Source organism: Mus pahari, chromosome 4 (assembly GCF_900095145.1).
Source record: "Mus pahari chromosome 4, PAHARI_EIJ_v1.1, whole genome shotgun sequence".
Lineage (NCBI taxonomy): Eukaryota > Metazoa > Chordata > Mammalia > Rodentia > Muridae > Mus > Mus pahari.
In genome coordinates this window covers 30,857,531-30,877,565 of record NC_034593.1, presented here as the reverse complement: position 1 = coordinate 30,877,565, position 20,035 = coordinate 30,857,531, and the positions used below count along the sequence as shown (strand labels likewise).

At 44.9% G+C, this 20,035-nt stretch overlaps 1 protein-coding gene across 1 annotated transcript in view; it reads left to right on the top strand.

Moving 5' to 3' along the window:
* Anxa5 (annexin A5) overlaps positions 1–19,791 on the top strand; it is a 29,507-nt gene extending 9,716 nt beyond the window's left edge. The window contains exons 3-13 of the mRNA XM_021195497.1: positions 2,873–2,957; positions 3,964–4,058; positions 5,997–6,110; positions 8,054–8,144; positions 11,026–11,105; positions 11,489–11,545; positions 14,968–15,061; positions 16,267–16,362; positions 17,835–17,893; positions 18,098–18,220; positions 19,307–19,791. Coding sequence (XP_021051156.1) covers positions 2,873–2,957; positions 3,964–4,058; positions 5,997–6,110; positions 8,054–8,144; positions 11,026–11,105; positions 11,489–11,545; positions 14,968–15,061; positions 16,267–16,362; positions 17,835–17,893; positions 18,098–18,220; positions 19,307–19,369 — 957 coding nt within the window. The 3' untranslated portion in view covers positions 19,370–19,791. The remainder of the gene's footprint in view (positions 1–2,872; positions 2,958–3,963; positions 4,059–5,996; positions 6,111–8,053; positions 8,145–11,025; positions 11,106–11,488; positions 11,546–14,967; positions 15,062–16,266; positions 16,363–17,834; positions 17,894–18,097; positions 18,221–19,306) is intronic.
* Positions 19,792–20,035: the final 244 nt, after the last annotated feature.

Genomic DNA, 20,035 nt, shown 5'->3' with positions numbered 1-20,035 from the left:
TTCATCCAACCAGCCGTTCCTGTTTCACTGGGAGGGGGTGCAGGACTCTGTTTTCCTGTCTCCCCACCTTTCCAGGCAACAGAATTATCACACTAAAGACTGGATGAGAGTGAAAAAGTGAGTTTTATGTTGTGAACAGATGTTGTGCATGCAAGTATCATAAATTTTTCTTGTGGGGAATTGTTGGTGAGAGATGACGTTACATGAGGATAAGCTGAAGCCGCGTGAGGGACCAGAACCTGATATGGGTGAAGCTTATTTTGGCAGAGTGTGGGGATTTCAGGAAATGGGGGCCTCCCAATGAGTCACTCGGAATCGGATTGCATTTTGTGTGGGTAGCAAGGGGCAGGCAGAGCCCTAACTACGGTTCTGTCCACATTACTCATGCGTGTGACTCACGTCTCATCTGCTAGTGCTGCCTGCCACGTGGCCTTCCTAGCCCTGTACGGAGTAGAGCACAACTGTGTCTCAATCTCTAGAAAGTTGTTAAGTGTGTGGCTGGAAGTTATTTCTTCTAGCTAGTAGTGTAATCTTGAAGATGTTTTCCTGTCGTACACCTGTCAAGCAGTTTCCTCCCGTCCCTAGGATCAGGTGTATGTTTTGAGACAAATGACTTCTACCTTTTGTTCAGTCTTTCCCATGTTTAGCTCTATCTGCAGTTTCTTCATAACTTACAGATCAGATCAATATTTCCCTTTAAAGTGCATTTACAAACCATTGTTTGTGAGATGTGACTTCCCTGAGGCAAACCACCTCACTGGCTTGCAGCACACTTTGTCTACCACAGGGATACATCAGCCACACCCTCCTGGGCTGCCCTTTGTTCTGTCCCCTCCTCCCTTCTCTTCTGTGTGCTGGATAGTTGCATGCCAACTTGCTACAAGCTACAAACGTCTGAGAGGAGGGAACTCCTGTCAAGAAAATGCCTCCATGAGATGGGCTGTAGGCAAGCCGGTAGGGCATTTTCATAATTAGTGATGGATGGGGAAGGGCCCAGCCCATTGTAGGCGGCCTCATCCCTGGGCTGGTGGCCCTGGGTTCTATAAGAAAGCAAACTGAGCAAGCCATGGGAAGCAATAAGTGGCACCCCTCCATGGCTGCTGCATCAGCTCTTGCCTCCAGGTTCCCACCCTGCTTGAGTTCCTGCCCCTCCTGCTTTTGATGATAAACTCTTACACGGAACAGTAAGTGAAATAAACCCTTTCCTTCCCAAGTAGCTTTGGTCATGATGTTTCATCACAGCGGTAGTAACCTAACTAGGACCTCCTGGGAGCCTCTTTCTCCCCATCTTGCCTTGGGAGGCAGCTCAACACCTCATGGTTAAGGAGCCACAGACCCTTGGCTTGAGTCAAGTCTTAACTCCTACTTAGTTGCTTGTGAAGGGTTTGCTAAACTGTTAAGTTGGTGTCGTTTGTCGAGTCTCACCGAGACACCCACAGGGCACCCACACGACACCTGGGACAGTGGTGTATGCAGCAGGTAGCTGCTGCCTTTCTGATCCTGATCACCCCTTTTTCCTTCCTTCCACCCACTTCTTCCAGCCTTTTTAATGTGACTCGATGTACTGGCTCCCTCCAACAGCAATGCTGTCACCTGTATGACCTCGTTACAGCCTTCCCCTTTCCTCATGTGCCTGCTGTGGGCAGTCCAGGTCTAAATTGCAAACCAGCACCATGGGCTCCGACTCCCGTTCCCGCCAGTTCCTGCTCCACGTTCCTGCCAGTTGCATCTCCTCAGCTCCTCTTTCCTTTCCTTTGTGCCACCTCTGGCAGTCCTCTTGGCCATACTCTCATAGAGCCCCATGTCCCACCGCCGTCAGTCAGTACCGAGCAGAGACAACGCAGACCTTTACTATTTGTGAGACATTTGCAGACTTTTCCTGTGTTGATTTGCCTATCCAACCTGATGCTTTTTCCGTTCCACTGTAGCACTTTGCCTGGAGCACTAGGTCATTTTAGTCTTGTATAGTTTTGTGCATGCTGACAGGTGACATGCTGCAACCCCTGCAACTGTCTATTTTTATGAACTTGGCAACTTTACAGGCAACTTTTAAGTCTTGGGGTACTCCCCCCTCGCCGCCTCAGTTTCTTCTCTTCCCACTTCTGCACTTTCTCTCTCATGGTCTCTCAAGTGTATTTCATTTATGTGTGTGTGTGTGTGCGTGTGCGTGTCCGTGTGCGTGTGCGTGTGCGTGTGAGTGTGAGTGTGCGTGCGTGTACGTGTGTGTGTGTGCGCGTGTGTGTGTTCATGTGTGCGGTCCTGATCAGTGTGTGCACCTGCCTGCTCTCGGTTACTTATGTGCCTGTCACTTTCCTGCTGTAGGAATCATGGGAGCTTAGTAGGACTTCATATGCTAAGATGAAACAGGAAGGCTTATAAAGAAAAGAGTATCTTTCAAGGTACATGTCCGGCACACTCATTACTAAGTATTTTCAGAAATCACTGAATCATTGCAACATAGCTAGATCTACCTGGACTCAGAATGAGGGCCACGGGAACTAAGGGGAACTAAGAGCTGTGTTTCCAAGAGAGTGCTCAGGGCGGGGCTTCACATTTTAATACAAGCTTGATGTGCTTCCGGGATTGCATGGGGAGAGACTTAGCCAACAATGGAGCCCATAGGCATGTGCTGCCCCCAGGTGGCCCCCGGATGAAGTTACTGTCAGTGGGTCTTGGTGTCTTCTCTCCTTGGGTGGCCTTGTCACTTTCCCTGAAGTAGTTGCTTCTCCTTTCAGTGGCTCACAGATCTTATCAGATGGCAAATTTACTTAGAGACCGGAGCACAGCCTTGAGCAAGGTCAAATGGGATTCTCTAGTTACCAGCTTTTTGGTATCGGTCACAGTGTGAATAGTACTGTCCTTCCTTTCTCAGGCTCTGAGAGGCACCGTGACTGACTTCCCTGGATTTGACGGCAGGGCTGATGCAGAAGTCCTTCGGAAGGCCATGAAAGGCTTGGGTAACTTTTCATTTTAATTCTAAAAGGTCAAATAAGGGGTTGGGGGTTTGGGGGGCAGGGACAAATACATTCAGATAATGAGGTCATATCTTGCACCATCAGGTATCATCAGCTCTGGGCTGTGGGGTCACCCGTCCTGTGGGAGTCACCTGTCCAGCCTGCACACAGTGTGAGGCAAACTGCTAGCTCAGTGGCCCAGGCCATTCAATTTGCTTCTGCTTAGGAAGCTCCAACAGACCCCCCCCCACACACACACACACATACACACACACACCCTGGTATCTTTCTAAGGGTTCTCCTGTGTAACTGTCTTATCTACTCTCAGACTCCTACACCTGAGCCTGGAAGGGGGTTGCCTGTGGCCTCCCCACCCCCTTTAAAAGACTAATCTCACATGACTGTTTGACATCCCTGGCCCAGGCAGGCCTGGTGTCTGCAAGCCCTGTATTTTTCTGTTCTTATTCTAAGCCTGTCCTCTCTATGTGACTGCCTTTCAAGACCCCGTTGGGTGTCTCTTTCCCCAAACTCCTTTCTGCTCTTGTTAGCCGGGAGACCTTCCTTTGACTGCGGGACACTTGGACCACCCCTAAGGCGCTTGCTGGTCTGTCCTAATGTTTTCCATGCTCAATCATATATAACTTGACGCCAGGGACTATGGTTTTATCTTTTCTTAATCTCCTGTAATACCAGCATTAGCATGCTATGTGAATAGTCATTATATTACTTTGTAATATATTAAACAAAGTATTTCATGTATATGTTTTACATATATAGGTTATATATGTGTTTTATATATAGTTATGTTTTTATATATGTATAGCTTCATGTATATCTTCACATGTATATGAAATATAGTCTATATGTTCGTAACTTTACATTTCATTTTGTATAAGCTGTGCTATACTTTTCATAGAGGGCATTAAGAGTAACTTCTGGTATAATTAGAAAGATGTTTAGAAAATGGGTGCATGGGAGGCAAGCTTTCATTGTTAACCATCAATTTCAGGTACCGATGAGGACAGCATCCTGAACCTGTTGACATCCCGAAGCAATGCTCAGCGCCAGGAAATTGCTCAGGAGTTTAAGACTCTGTTTGGCAGGGTAAGATCATAGCTCATTCAAGGTGGAGTGAGTCTAGCCATGAGTTTTAAAAGAGTTTGAGGAATAAAACAGTCCCCAGTATGTGTTGGAACGTTTTTTAGGACCCTTCCTCTCTACCTCAAGATGTACTCCCCAGATGTCCTCAAGAATCACTCAGTGTTCTCACTCAACTTGTTCACCTCTCTCTGACCACTTTAAACCATCCCTGGATGATTAAACAGTCAGTGATAGAGTACAGGCACAGTGCCAAAAAATGTCAAGCCACGCCATTTAGAGGATAGTGAGAAACTAGCCTCACCAAATTATTTTTCCATGCTTGATGCTTTCAGGGGGGTGGTGTCAAGGTGTCAGGGGTCCCATGTTGGTAACTGCCCCTTGTCTTTCCTCTCTACTCTCATTAGATATTGTTTAGGTGTATACCTGTTTTGCAGTTATTTAAATTATTTGGTTTCTTACTTGATTAATAATTCATAGTAAAGATTAAAATCTTACTGCGAGCATATGTGACGCACCATACTGCAGTCTTGTTATTCTGACACTTTACATTTGTTATTTTACTGAGAAACAAATGCAGCGTGAGAACAGAAAATGTCCTCTAGTGTTGCTGGGGACAGACCCCAGGACCAGGTGCTCTCCACGAAGTGCAGTGCAGCCCATTGGAAGATGTCTGATCCCAACCCTGCTGCCTGGCATGCTGGGAAGCACTGTTCCTTTCCATAAATAATAGCACACATTACCACATTAAAGGCGCCTCTTAACCAGTCATAAGCATAACAGTGATCGTCAACCGTATATTGGGATGCTAATATATATTAGAATTGGATAGTAAAAGAAAAGAGATTGTTTAGATATTATAGGATAAATCTTGCTCTTAAAAATATCTTTGTGAGTTTTAGGAAAATTTCGCTTTTTTTTTTCTTTCTATTTTTCATTCTGGGGGTGGGGGTTTGACCCAAAGCCTTGTAAACTGTTACACAGTGCTCTGCCATTGAGATGCAACTAAGCCCTTTAGGGGAGCTTTTATAAGGATACTTCTGCAAGGATGCTGGAAAAAGTATGTATGCTGAGTATATGCTCTACATGGCCCAAGTGCTCAGCCACAGAGCAACATTTCTAGTTAAGCTTTTTGGGTAGGTGGGTGGGTGGGCGGGGCTTGGGATTTTGACGTAGACTCTTACTCTATAGAGCTGACCATAGTGTTGCTGGCCTGCAATTTTAGATATTTCAGAGGTTGAGATGAGACCACACGTTCAAATCCTACCTGGAGCCAGGTGTGGTGGCCTGTGCTTTTAATTCCAGCATTCAGGAGGCAGGGGTACGTGGGTTTCTGTGAGCTTGAGGACAGTTTTGATTTACATAGTGAGTTCCTGGACAGCCAGAGAGAGGTACATAATACAGAGACCCCCCTCTCAAAAAAAAAAAAGAGGAAGAAGGAGAAAGAGGGAGGGATGGAAAGAGGGTGAAAGAAGGAAGAGGAGGAAATGATAGATCCTATCTGGGGTACAGAGTGGGTTTAAGATTAGCCTGGACAGCGGCCTGAACGTTTATAAAGGGCTGAGCATGTAGGTGTTTTCCTGGCAGGAGGAGACCCTGGGTTCTTATCCTGTCACGTGTCACCAGGCTGGCGCCCTGCTGCAGCCTTTCATATACTGGAATTACAGGCATATGTTACCACACCTAGTAGCCCTCCTGGTAAATGTATCCCATTTTATTCTGATGGGTAAAGCTAATGAAAACATAATTAAGTACCTTTGAAGGTAAGTATTGGTGTTTGAGGTGTAGGGCAGATGAGGTTTAAGGTATATTCCTTAGGGCTTTGTTTAGCACAGGCGTCTTCTCTAACACTAGGAGAAGCAGCATACAGAACTGACTAGAGCAAAGGGATTTCCTTTCTGTTTGGGAAGACTGTGGTCACCGAGTTTCTGTCTTCTGAGGCAGGACCTTCTGGATGACCTGAAGTCTGAGCTGACTGGAAAGTTTGAGAAGTTAATTGTGGCTCTCATGAAGCCCTCGCGACTCTACGACGCCTACGAGCTGAAGCATGCTCTTAAGGTAAAAGGGACATTTCTGTCTGACAGAGCGCGACTTTATTTTGTGAATTATCCTGTGTTCTATTTGACTCATTTCCGTGAAGGCTGCGTAGACAAAGCAGTGGGAGTCAACAAGAAGGAAAGGGGTTCAAGTGTGCAGCTTAACCTTCCTGTGTTGCCAAAACTATTGTCTGTGGAACTTTAGCACACTGGAATTTTACACCTTCATTTTATATCTCTAGGCCTGGAAAATGTTCCAGATGAAGTATTTTAACTTTTGAGATAGAAAAGGTGGAAGTTGACTGGAAAATGTTCCAGATGAAGTATTTAAACTTTTGAGATAGAAAAGGTGGAAGTTGATTGCTCGGACAGTGACAGGGAGTGGCTGGTCCTTAGTAGGTTGGTTCTGGATGGGCAGAGGAAGTAACAGCTCAGGGACTGGGACCGCACAGTCAGGAGGCCGCATTTGCCGAGTCTCTGTGCTGTTCTGCGGTTGCAGTTTGTAGTAAATGGGATCTCAGGACCCTGAGAAGAAGGCTTTTTAACAGAATTCATCTCAAGCATTATTAGCAGCAAAGATCTTCCCATAGGGATGGACTTAGGTATTTTAGTGTTTGAGTTTTTGCAAAGAAGCAGAAACAGAACCTATGCGCTATCTTGGTGTTAGTTGTCTAACACTAAGTTTTAGCCACATTTCTATTTCTATTTCTATGTTGTGATGTAGCAGTGTAGACATGACTTTTACAAGTACAGAAAGGAAATCAGCTAAAATTATTTTTTCAGAAACAGAAAGTGTGTTCCAGCAAGTGTTCTCTGTTTGTTAGCCATGCTTCTGTTCTGGTACCTGTGATGATCTCTTAAAGCATAAAGGTTTATTGGCTCGGGCCCGCAACTAACTGGCCCTGGGACTTTGGGCCGTAGCCAGGCAGGAAGCTAGGCACAGAGAAGAGACAACTGTGGCTTACCGCCCCCCCCCCTTTTTTTTAAATTTTTTTATTAGATATTTTCTTTATTTACATTTCAAATGCTATCCCAAAGTCCCCTATACCCTCCCCCCGCCCTGTTCCCCTACCCACCCACTCCCACTTCTTGGCCCTGGCCTTCCCCTGTGCTGGATCAAATAAAGTTTGCAAGACCAAGGGGCCTCTCTTCCCAATGATGGCCGATTAGGCCATCTTCTGCTACATATGCAGCTAGAGACACGAGCTCAGGGGGTACTGGTTAGTTCATATTGTTGTTCCACCTACAGGGTTGCAGACCCCTTCAGCTCCTGGGGTACTTTCTCTAGCTCCTCCATTGGGGGCCCTGTGTTCCATCCAATAGCTGGCTGTGAGCATCCACTTCTGTGTTTGCCAGGCACTGGCATAGCCTCACAAGAGACAGCTATATCAGGGTCCCTTCAGCAAAATCTTGCTGGCATATGCAATAGTGTCTGTGTTTGGTGGCTGATTATGGGATGGACCCCTGGGTGGGACAGTCTCTGGATGGTCTTAACGTGCCTGATCTTGTCTGATCTCGGAAGCTAAGCAGGGTTTGGCCTGGTTAGTACTTGGTTGGGAGACCACCTGGGAATTCCACCTTCTTTAAAGACATCCCCCATTGATCTAAAAGCCTCTCATTAGTCCACATCTTAAGGTTTTGGTTGGCGCCCCCTAGTGCCACTCTGGACACCAAATTGTTAATGTTTGGCTTTTGGGGGACAGGATTAATGACTCAACTATAATGGTATGTTTGATGGACATAGAAAAGTCAACTCTGTTTCTCATTAGGCAAAATAAAACAGTAAGATAGAATTAGATTGCTGAATTTAAGCTGTAATAATAGAACACGTATATGAGGAGAGCCATGTTGTCTTGGATATTTTTGTGATTATGTAATTGGATAACATCCCGGGAAATAGCTTTCTTTTCTTTTCTTTTTTATCTTATTGACATGTTTCTCTGTTAATAACAAATCTTCCAACAGGGAGCTGGCACAGACGAGAAAGTATTGACTGAGATTATCGCTTCAAGGACACCCGAAGAACTCAATGCCATAAAACAAGTTTATGAAGAAGGTAAACAGTTGGAGTTTATCATCTGTCCTTTCTGTCATGTGGATGTGGTCCTGTGTACATGATTGTTGAGTGGAAGAGCTGTCAGTCAGGCTTTTCTTCTTCAGTAAAAACCAAACAACAACAAAATAATAAAGGAACAAATTCCCAACATTGTACTCCGGGCACTCACATAACTGACCACACCTGAAGGGAGATGCAGGTTATTTTTGCCCAGGATTTACAGACACTGTAAGAATAAAGAGACCTTTTCTTCTCCATTAATTTAAGTTTCCTTAAATAAATTCAGTTTTCTGGAAGATGTTAAGAGCTAGATAGAAGATATTTTGGGGAATGGGAAGAGAGACTGAAGCCCTTTCTGGATTGGAGTTGATAAAACATTGATAAAAGTATAACTGGTCAGCTGATGGATGTGCCTGGTGTTCTGTATTCTGGTTGTTATTTTCAGTGTGACCTATTTGTGTGTGTGTGTGTGTGTGTGTGTGTGAAAACAAAGTCTGTGTTTCAGTCTAGTCCATATTTCAATGGTTTGAATGTATTCAAGTCCGTGAAATGAAAGTGAAGGAAGACTGTTCTGATCTGTCAGGTTTTTCTGTCATCGGACTCAGTCTGGAATGTTAGCCCGAGATTGTGGCTCTCTTAGGAATGACGTATAGAATTTAGATGTGATGCTTTTAGCCCGCTGGATCAGAACAGTATGGAATTTAGGGCAACTAAATAATTACCCAGGTCTCTTTCCAGCTTCTTTTTGTAGTCAGTATGGTTGCTACCACTGTGGCAGAGGTGGCACACATATCACATGGAGGCAGTTTATTTGACGTGGTCTTCAGAGTTCTCCATCCTGGGATGCTGATTCTGAGGGCCGAGGATCTGTGCTACCGTAACTGTGCATGTAAATGTGCATGCTGCATTCTGCTCAGGGTGTTACTGGGTATGGCTCTGTGTCCATTGCTGCCCTGGCTGTCAGGAGACACATAGCAGACATGCACACTACACAATTCTTGTCTTCAATGGCATTATATTCAATAGTCAAAGGATGGTAAAAATTTAACATTTGTGTATGAAAAGTATTAATTCAGAATATAGATAGGAGGGAGAGGGTATCAAGGCTCTGGTTCTTAGGGGAGGCTTCATGATACAAATTAGATAGTAGAGTTTCAAGAGCGGGTGACGTACTAAGTGTCCATTGGAGAATGGGTGGAGCAAAAGGGTGGGGTTTGTGCATGTGCACACACAGTGCCACATCACTTAGCATTAAACATGAAACGTGACATTTACAATGGCACAGGTCAACAGGGAAGGTATTATGTTATGTGGCGTGAGCTGCATACAGAAAGACAAACACTGTGTGACCTTACTTTGGTAGAATCCAAATGAATGATAAAACAACAATAACTGTTGATAGTAATGCAGTGTTTGCCAAGGCTGGACAGGAGGGACGGTGAATGGGGGAGATCATGGGGAGATGATGCACACCAGACAGTGAGATAGGGTGGAGAAGTTGTGGGGATCTGGTTTGTAGTATGGTGACTATTCATAATACTCTAATGTGTACCTGACATTTTCTAAGAAACTAGGTCTTAAGTATTTCATCATTCACAGAAAACTACGTGGTGGAACCAGTTAGTTTGTAGTAACCATTTCACAGTGTATCAAGCATGATGTATACCTTATTACATGCTTTATTTATTCCTTGTAACTTAGCAAACTGAGGAGGAAAAGACAGTATGGATTTCAGTAGGTAAAGGTGACTTAGATCATCAGTGGCACGGACCCTGGGCTGAGGAGACATAGAGAGATCCAATGGCAGCTCACTCTAGGGAAGGGCACATGTGTGTCTGTATGGAGATACTGCACTAGGTAGGTAGGCAGTTTCGGGATTTTGCCTGCCTGGATGATGACTTGGCTGGTGGAATGTTGAATGAATGTTGAAAGAACTCGGCTGGTGGAATGTTGAATGAATAGTTGAAAGAAGGGAGGAGGTTTGAGTCTAGAGGTGTATTAGGTGGATAGCTCTTTAGGGAGGTAACGAGGAAGCTGTGTAGTGATTATGGCACCAGTGAGGGTGCTGGGAGCACAAAGAGTACTAGTCAGAGGAGCAAATGTTTGGGAGGGGATTTGATAACTAGTTACAGGTCTTGGAACAGAGGAAGGAATCAGAGATGCCCACAAAGTTTTGCATGCGGGTGACTGGTTCTAATGCACATAAAATAGAAGCTCCAAGTTTTAAAGATATTCTTGCTTTCAAAAAGTGATTAAACATCGTAATGCCTTATAGCAAGAACACCTCAAGATGTGGTTTGAGAGTTAGTGAAAGGATGTAGGCCTCAGGAGCGCTCAGTTCTCTGCTTTCCTGTGACCTTGGGCTGAGGAGTTGGAACCCAAGGTGGAGGAGTTATACTTCAAGATATCATTGCCATCTGTCAGTGGTGACTTAACTGGTACAAAGGAACACTATCTAATTAGGGGTACATACCACCAGGCAAAGGCAAGAATTCATAGGATGAAAAACATCTGGCAAAAAAAAAATCACATAAAACATCTGCAAGAAGCAGAGTTTCAATTTAGGATTATCATACCTTTGAAGCTTTACACTGTCATCCTGTGTTTGCATATTACTAACTACATTTGGGGAGAGCATGCGGAGTGGCTGCCATAATTTAGGCTTGAGTGGATGCTTTCGGCGGATGTTAACAGAGCCTATGTTCACCCGGCACTCACTTATCGAATTTGCCATCCATCTTTGGAACACTGAGAGATGGGGCGGAGAAAGGATTTTTGTTAATCAAATAGGTCTTGCTTTATACCTCATTCACCTGATTAATGGGGCAGGGTTTTCTAATTCAGAGATGCTATGAACAAGTATGACATCATTGTTTTGCAGAATATGGTTCCAACCTGGAAGACGATGTGGTGGGGGATACCTCAGGGTACTACCAGAGGATGCTGGTGGTCCTCCTTCAGGTACTGGTAGAGACTTAACATAAAAGAGTTGTTGGAATGTCCTGTCTGTATTAAGTTACAGCCACTTAAAAGCCTTTCAGTGGTTTCTGGTTTGTGCAGATTCCCACTGTAATGGCTACATGCTGCCTGTTTGTGTTATAGAATATTTGATTCATACTGTAAATAGCCAAGCCACTCATTCATTCCAGGCAGCTGTATGCATCCCATTCATCCATAGTGCTTAAAACCAGCAGGGCCAGACTGGTTTGGACACTGCTGTGCAGTGGTGTTATAGCATGCTGTAGGGTTGCTATGATTTTAGCATAAGTGTAGTTTCTCCAGGACATAGGCATCAGGTGCATGCAGAGGCTCTGAAATCCAGAATGTGATATCATTTCTTACAGGCGAATAGAGACCCTGATACTGCAATTGATGATGCTCAAGTTGAACTGGATGCTCAGGTGAGTAAATATTCTATAACAACTTTGTTATGACTTAGAAATTAAAAAGAATTTATAGTAGTGAAAAGCCACAATGTATATTTTAAGAACCTTTACATTATGTATTTGACAACTCCCTGCAAAATATATGACCCATGTAGGTAGATACATTTTTCTTATGCTGATCTGGCCAACAAAATAGTTTAATCCCAAAGTTGAGGTAAAAATAAGCAAATTTTTTTGTAAGTTATATCTAGACATGTTCTTTTTTTTTTTGTCATTCACAACATGGAGAATTAAAAAAAATAAAAAGCCACATGTTACCATCATAATGCCAGGATGGAATAGGTTTTCTTAGTAGGATAGAATAAGGAAAAATAAAGTTTTTATGGTTTAAGTGGTGTTAGAAATGGCAAGGTGGTTTGTTTTAGGAAATTCTCTGTGTTTACTGTGACAGTGTTCTGAACAGGATGGTTGTCATCTTGTCAACTCCCAAATGAACATTTTCATTGTGAATCCCAGTGCAATTTCAATGTGGTTTATAAAACAGTCAAATGTAAGAAATAAACATTTGGAAATAGGAGTCAGGACAGTTGAAACCTGAGAATTGGCCCTAGAGTACTTGGGTTCCTAGAATTACCTGCTGTAGCCCCATCTCTGCTTATGTTCTAATGACTGTGCCACTGGAAGTGGGAGATCTGGTCTACCTCTCTCTGCAGTTGCCGGCAATATGCCATCTGACTTTGCTAAAGAGGGGAAAGTTATCTTATTTTGGGTGGTTGATTTCTTAACAGCTTCAATCTCTGTGGTCCCTGCCTCACTGGAGAAGAAAAAAGGAATTTACTGGGGACTCCCTGTACAGTATTTCACTTGTGTTCTGCCTCATAAAAGTCAGCTTACTGTGCCCCATTCCTGTCTACACCCTTCAAACTTAGCATTTCACTGTTCTCAGGATAAAGCCCAGGCCCTTGAAGGTGGTTCTTAAACCTCCTCATAATCCATGTCAGAAGAGTCAAAGGTCTGTTCCACTCTAGATGATTTCTACTTGGCCCTTTCTGACCTTCAGAGCATGAGTGAGGTGGCCCTCACACAAAACTGTAGCATCCCAGGCTTCTTGCTCCTGTCTCCCTGCCTCACACTAAAGCTGCCTGCCTGCCTGCCTGCCTGCCTGCCTGCCTGCCTGCCTGCCTGCCTGCCTTTCTGCCTTTCCAGGGCACAGAGTCAGGTTAGTTCCAGCCTCTCATCTCTAACAGTGCTGGCAGTCAGTCAGTAAGTGATGCATGAGGAGGTGCTGCACTCAGCTCCAAGAGGCCTCTCCCAACTGTGAATAAGGCAGCAAGCCCAGGCTGTCTGAGTAATCGTGGAGCGCCATCCGCAGCCTGGCTCTGTGACTCCAGCACCCTTTCTCTTCCACCACACAAACTTCATGTTCAGTGTTAGCTCCCCATTCTGATTTCCTATAGCATATGAAGCATTTACTAAATATAGGTTAAAAGCTCGTCAGACCCAACATGACTGCCTTCTTGTAGACAAATGGCATGAACAGTCATCCTCCTTCAGGGAGGGGCTTTGCTCTGTTGACAAGGACAGCATTGCTTTCTAGGCTTTGATTCCTCTGGGCTTTCGTGAGAGACGATACAGTTCTCATGTTCCTGCTCTCAGGACAAGAGCTCTGGAAGCTTTTCAGTGCTCGCAGCGTGGGAAGCCAAGTGTAGTCTCAGGTGACAGTGCTGAGACCTACATCAGGGTCCCGTGGGCAGGTTCCCAGCACAGCTGATGTAATCTACACCGTGCTCTGAGAGGCTTCTGGAAAGTTGTCCACTTGAGCCTTCTCATTGATTTTTCTCCTTCCCATTTGTTGCCTCTCACGGTCATGGGCCCGTGAGTCACCTGCAGATCCTGGGCTTCAGCTCTGATCCTACAGGTCTGAGTTGGGCCATGGTTCTCATACCGTCCCACCCACTGATGTCATTATCTGGGGACCCTGTTGATTACCTAGGCTGTGGGCATGTCACCTACCCGTCACACAGCAGATGTGACCATTGAGAACATAAAATGAAACTTTGTATGCGTGAATACTGTTATGGGAGGACTTCTTTAAAATCTCCTGATGGAACCCAGACTATCTGCCCTTTGCCATGACCAGGAGTAGCAGAGAGCAAGCCACACTGGCCATGTGCTCACGTCTGTTCCTATCAGTCATCCAGCCTTTTGTAGACTGTTTTTTTCGGGTGTTGGAGGGAGCATGCCCTTGGTACCATGTAGCAAGGCCCCTAGGTTGTCTTCACCAGGAAGGATCTGTGATTTGGCGTAAGTAAGATGAGGTGGTGGAAGGGCTTTTGCATAAACCTCTGAGGTTTTCTCTCCTGACATCTGGCACTGAGGAAGACCTGTTACATACCAGGAATCTGATAAACCACAATAGATTATTCACGTGGGAACTTAACACATACACACGACACTTTACTTTTTTTTATAATTTTAAATGCGTTAAATAAACTTAGACTTTTAAAAATGTACTGAACTGACTTAATATTTTAAGAGTGTTAAAGCTGATACTTATCTTTCTTGCCAAACACTTTCTCTAGATAGAGGATTGAACCCTTAGAGGAAGGAGGGAGAAGGGAAACGGAATCTGTTTATTTGGCACAAAGATGTAGGAAAGGGTCTTTTAATTCTCCAGAGAGCAAATAAAACATTGTTCTTGACAACTATGATGCACTTATGTGTCTACCAAGATCAAAAGTCATATATTCACAGGCTAGCCTTAACCAATATTTGGAGTGTCCTTATGGGCAGAAAGCCATCTCTAGGCAAATTGTATTCCTCTTGGCCCAACAGGGATCTGTATGTTAACGGAAAACAGTAACTAGGAAAGGATATAACTGTATGACATTGTGAAGACTGGCCACATCTCAAGTGACCTCAGGTTTCATAATGCTTACGTATAGGTTTTGTAAGCTCGTGCATGAACTTAGGTGAGCATTTATATTTTTTTCATGTCAAAAGTGAATATGATAACTCAAGTGGTGTCAAGAGTATTAAGTTCTCTATAGATGCCAACCCCACAACATTTTAGCACACTATGGTGTGTGTAGCTGGGTGCAAGGTATTCTATAACTGCTTAAATCACTGATGTAAAGAGGAAATCTGGAGTTTACTTTTATGTCATGTGCTATAAACACGACAGCAAAGCAAAACCCCAAGACAGCTTCTCACTGAGTACTTTCCAGTCTGTAAATCAGTCTTCAACGGTGAGATGACAGGAACTTTCCCAGCACCCAGCATCTCTCCTGGAAGATGGGACAGTCCAGTCAACATTTACATGTGACATGCGCTTTGCATGAAACCCATTAAGCAGGTCCACGGGCAGGCAGATTCACTGTTCAGGAAGGGGCAGGGTGCTGGGACGCTGAGTGATTCATCAGGGTGATGTGTTGCAGGCACTGTTCCAGGCTGGAGAGCTGAAGTGGGGGACGGATGAAGAAAAGTTCATCACCATCTTTGGGACACGCAGTGTGTCTCATTTAAGAAGAGGTAAGTAAAATTGTTGGAGACAAATTCTTTGCGAGATCTGGGAAGTGCATGGGGAAGTCTGTCTAGATACCTGTCCCAGACAAAATCAGTTTTCACCGTTCGATCTGGAGAAATCTCAGATGTTCTTGACACTGCTACTGTAGTTTTTGCAAACTAGGTGTCCTTTACAGTCCCTTCACTGTCAGAGGTGGTGAGGGGCATCAGATACCAAGGTGTGTCTCACTCTAAGAATTACCCTCAGGAGACCAAGAAGTCTCCTAAGACTTCTTGTGCGTCTGTCCAGTTCATATGCCCGCGTCAGTTTAGAATAAGTTCGGTAGCAAGTGACAACACTTGGTAGCAAGTGACAACTGTCATCATGGCTTTAACAGTTGTGCTTCACTTCTGTGGCTGTGATGTGGTTGGTTTGGCGGGACCACGCATCTCTCTGTGTCCCTGCCACACTGCTCTGTGCCCTCGTGTTCCTTCTTGGCTCCTGGCCTCGTCTTCACAGAGTGCTTCACAGCAAGAGGAGGAGAGCAAGTTCAATTAGTCACATTTGTCGGTCACTTTTTAGAAGGAAGGAGAAGGGCTTTTCAGAATCTCTCACAGCAGATTTACCTGTTGGTCTCATTGATTGCCTGGAAATCAGCATTTTTGACATACTGTTTAGAAGCCATGCATGGTTGCTTAAGCCTGAGTATTATCTCCACACTTAAGCCTATCAAGATCCACAGGCAAGCCACCTGTCATGTCTTCTCCTTATTTGGAGTGTCCTTGTGGGCAGAAGGCCATCTCCAGGCAAATTGTATTTCTCTTGACCTAATGGGGATCTGCCTGTTAAGTCAAGACAATAGCTAAACAGGTATACACCTGTATGGCATCGTAAAGACTTGCCACATCTCCAGTGAGCTTTTGGGAAGCAGAGACAGGAGGATCAAAGTTGAGGCCCCTCTCTCTGTGGGACATCACAAAGTCCTGTCACAGTATTCAAAGCTAAACTGAACTTTAGAAATTCCTAATTAATGATGTTGTTACTGCATACGTGAATCATTGCCTAGGACTTACCTCATTGAGGCTCTGAACACCGGGATCTGACAGCAAGGAGGACAGGGTGGGGGGCTCTGCTTGGACAGATAACACCTGGTGAAAGTTACAGCTTCTTTTTAGAGGGCGTAGCTCTTCAGCAGGTAAGAAAGCACATTCTCTTCTATTTTTTTTTCTAGTGTTTGACAAGTACATGACCATATCAGGATTTCAGATTGAGGAAACCATTGACCGGGAGACCTCAGGGAACTTGGAGCAGTTGCTCCTGGCTGTTGGTAGGTGAATTCACAGTGTGTAATATTTATTCTTACACGAATTGAGGCTAAATCTGAAAATAATCGTGTTTCTTCATGGAAAGTAGGAGAATGACATAGCAGTGGATGGAGCAAACTCCTGAGTTTTCCTTTGGGAAGTCCGTGTTGGTATTCTGAATACATGGTTATCTGGTTCTTCACCTGATTATTTGAAAACACTAAGAACATTAGTAGGAATCGTCTTAAAGCCACATTAAAAACAATAGTATGGCCCTCTGATGTCTTGGACACCATCATAGACGCTTGCAAGTGTGGCTTGTCTTCGATACCCACAGGGTTTTAGAATGCTTTGAATATTCTTCTTACAGCTCTGTATGCAGACTGAGAAGTTATCATCTGGCTAGAGGTAAATCTGGGTCTTTGATGTGACAGAATATGGGAAGGTGGGTTTTTTTTCCAAGTTAAATAATTTGGAGTTTCAATTAAGTGCTCAGAATGACTGGAGAAGGGAATTTGCAGTGGTTATGGTTTTTAGATGCTTTCCAGATCCTGCAGGCCCAGGACCTGGGCTCCCTTGGTCTGAAGGCAGCCTCTGTCTATTCTATTTGTGCAAGAACCAACTTTAAAAAGTAGCCTTTCATCGGAGCACACAGTGAGTTAGACACTTGGCTCTTTCATGATGAAGACACACAAGAAAGTCACAGTTGTTATGAGCACTTAATTAAAACTCCAAATTATTTAACCCGAAAACAACCACCTTCTGTCACGTCAAACACACAAATTTGTTTTTTTTCTAGCCAGATGATAATTTCTCAATCTGCCTGGAAGCTGCTTTTCTTAATCTTTGAAAAGGAAGAACCGGGAAGTTTCAGAGCTCAAGGAGTGTCGGCTTTGTAGCCTATGGAGTTTTTGGGTGCTAGGTGTCCTTTGCTGAGTGACTCCTGTCTGCACGCCCTTAACCTATGTCAGCTGTGATGTGGTGGGGGTGAGCTGCCGTAGGTTAATGTCTGAACCTGCAATGGATACATCCAGGCTGCCTGTGTGAATTGTGAGATTTAGCTCAGAGAATTCCGGAGAGGTTACAGAAAGTCAGTCCAAATATTTCCAGAGATTAGAGTAGTATTGTTGCATCATTTGATCGGATATCTTGGAACAGAAACTTCCAAGCTGCTTATATAATTTATCAGTGGTGAAAGCTGTGGCATTATCGCCACCCAGGTGCCAACAAAGACCGCAGAGAACAAAGGGGCACAGAGAGGAGCCTCTTTTCCAGTGCCTTTCTGGACCTGCGCAGACCTCTGAAGAGAGCCAAGCTAGAGAGTTAAGAGGACAGCTGCGGAGGGAACCCCAGCAGCTTGCAGATGCCCTTCTGCAGGGCACCTCACTTTTACACTTAGAAGCAGAGCTAAGAACAGGAGACAGTGTTTGCATTTCGAGCACATCATTCTTCATGTCCCAGCAGCTTTTGACAGTTGTATTATGTGTTTTCTTAGTGAAGTCTATTCGGAGCATACCTGCCTACCTTGCAGAGACTCTCTACTATGCTATGAAGGTGAGTAGACACCCTGCATCTAAGAAATGCAGCCTTCCCTAGCTCTGATTCTACTTCAGATGACAGCCTGGGGATGCACGCCTCTTTCTGACATGTAGCCTGTTTCTCCTAGGCTACCAGACTTCCATGATTCACCTCAAACCAGGGGCATTTGGTGCTGTATGTGAAGGCTTTTTAACATCAGCACTCTTTTCTCCTTTAAAGGGTGCTGGGACGGACGATCACACCCTCATCAGAGTCGTGGTGTCGAGGAGTGAGATTGACCTGTTTAACATAAGGAAGGAGTTTAGGAAGAACTTCGCCACCTCCCTGTACTCTATGATCAAGGTAGAACTTTGGTTTACATTCGAAACGCAGAGCCAGGTTGGGCAGCATGAAGGAAATGGATGAAAGAATCCAGTTCCTGTGCTGAGTTAAAATATTAGTCACAGGATTAGAGGGGTCCAAAAGAAGGATAAAGGGGGAGCTGGGATACAGCCCCGGCCAAGGCTTAACAGACCCAAGGCTTTGTCCATTTTTAGAATGTGTGCTTGTGTGTCCATCAGTATCAGCTGCGCCTCTGGTGTCAGGTCATACATAGCTGCAGTAAGAGAAGCCCCCTGTGACCTTGAAATGTGGCCGCAAGTCTCTTGAGATATTTCCTTGTGGACCACGTGTAGAGAGAGGTTTCAGTTGAGCAAAAGCGTTGGATTTAATGTGTGTGGTGTGTGGAGCTTGGGCTGAGGCTCGCCAGCGAGTCTGTGCACTTAAGACAGTACCCCCTGAGCTCGTGTCTCTAGCTGCCTATGTAGCAGAAGATGGCCTAATCGGCCATCATTGGGAAGAGAGGCCCCTGGGTCCTGCAAACTTTATATGACCCAGCACAGGGGAAGGCCAGGGCCAAGTAGTGGGAGTGGGTGGGTAGGGGAGCAGGGGCGGGGGGAGGGTATGGGGAACTTTCGGAATAGCATTTGAATGTAAATAAAGAAAATATCAAATAAAAAAAATACTAGTGTAGAAAAAAAAAAGACACTAACAATTCACACATAAGCGGCATGAGGCAAGCCCGAGGAGAGCGTGCGCTATGCCCATGTCCGAGGCAAAGCCACAGCCCCTGGAGGCGGGCGTCTGTTTGAAGGCCTGATGATTTAACATACTTGGAAAGGCTTCCTTGCCCCCTCTGCTTCTCGATGGAAGAACATAGTCCACTCCATTAAGAGAACAGCCCTTGAGGGATAAAATTAGAAAGTGAAACTGAGTGGCATTGGTAGGAATTTCCCCGTGTGACATTCCTGCTGTGAAAGTCATGCGGAGAAGTTGCCCAGTTGGGAGAAAAGTCACAGGAACTCTAGTCACCCTCAGCTATTTCCTCAACTTTTTATTTCCTGTGGCGTTTGTGAGTCATGGAGTTGACAGTGTGTGTTTGGGTTCCAGGGCGACACATCTGGAGACTATAAGAAGGCCCTGCTGCTGCTCTGCGGGGGCGAGGATGACTGAGGAGCTGCCTGGAGTGCCCTGCGCCTGCTGCCCCTCCATCAGCTTCCCTCAGCACCGCACTTGCTTGTGTTCTGTGCCTGCCGCGCTGCCTTACACTAGTATGCTAATGACCAAAGGTGTCTTAGATGAAAGCAGTGTCCCGCCCTTCAGATGTTCTGTCTCTGTAGGTAGTGACCTTCCCATGTCTCTCAGTCTAATGTCTGAGTTATTAATATTGTCTATGAATTGCTTTTTATATCCTTTTTTAAAGCTTCATTTATATTAAGTTAATAACCCTATCACCTTGATCGGAACCTTAGCCATGAAATTGTGAACTCTTGGAAATGCTGTCAATCAAGCTTACTGCTCTAGCAGACCTGCAAAATTATGATGGTAGTATCCAAAACATTGGCGACAAATAAAAACATTCCCTTCCCTCCAAATCCTGTGTAAGTTTGTGTATAGAAAGCATATCTAACAACGATATCCCTTTGAAAGCAGGTGCTTGACAGTAATATTAGTTAAAGATGAAACTATAGTTGGTCTTGGGGTACTAAAACATGCAGCACCGCAGACTGAACTTGCTAATGCGGTGAGGTGAAGGATGGAGAGAGAATGGGGGTGGGGGTGGGGGTGGGGGTGGGAGGTGGGTGGGGTAGGGTGTGGATGGAGGAAGGTGTCCTGGTT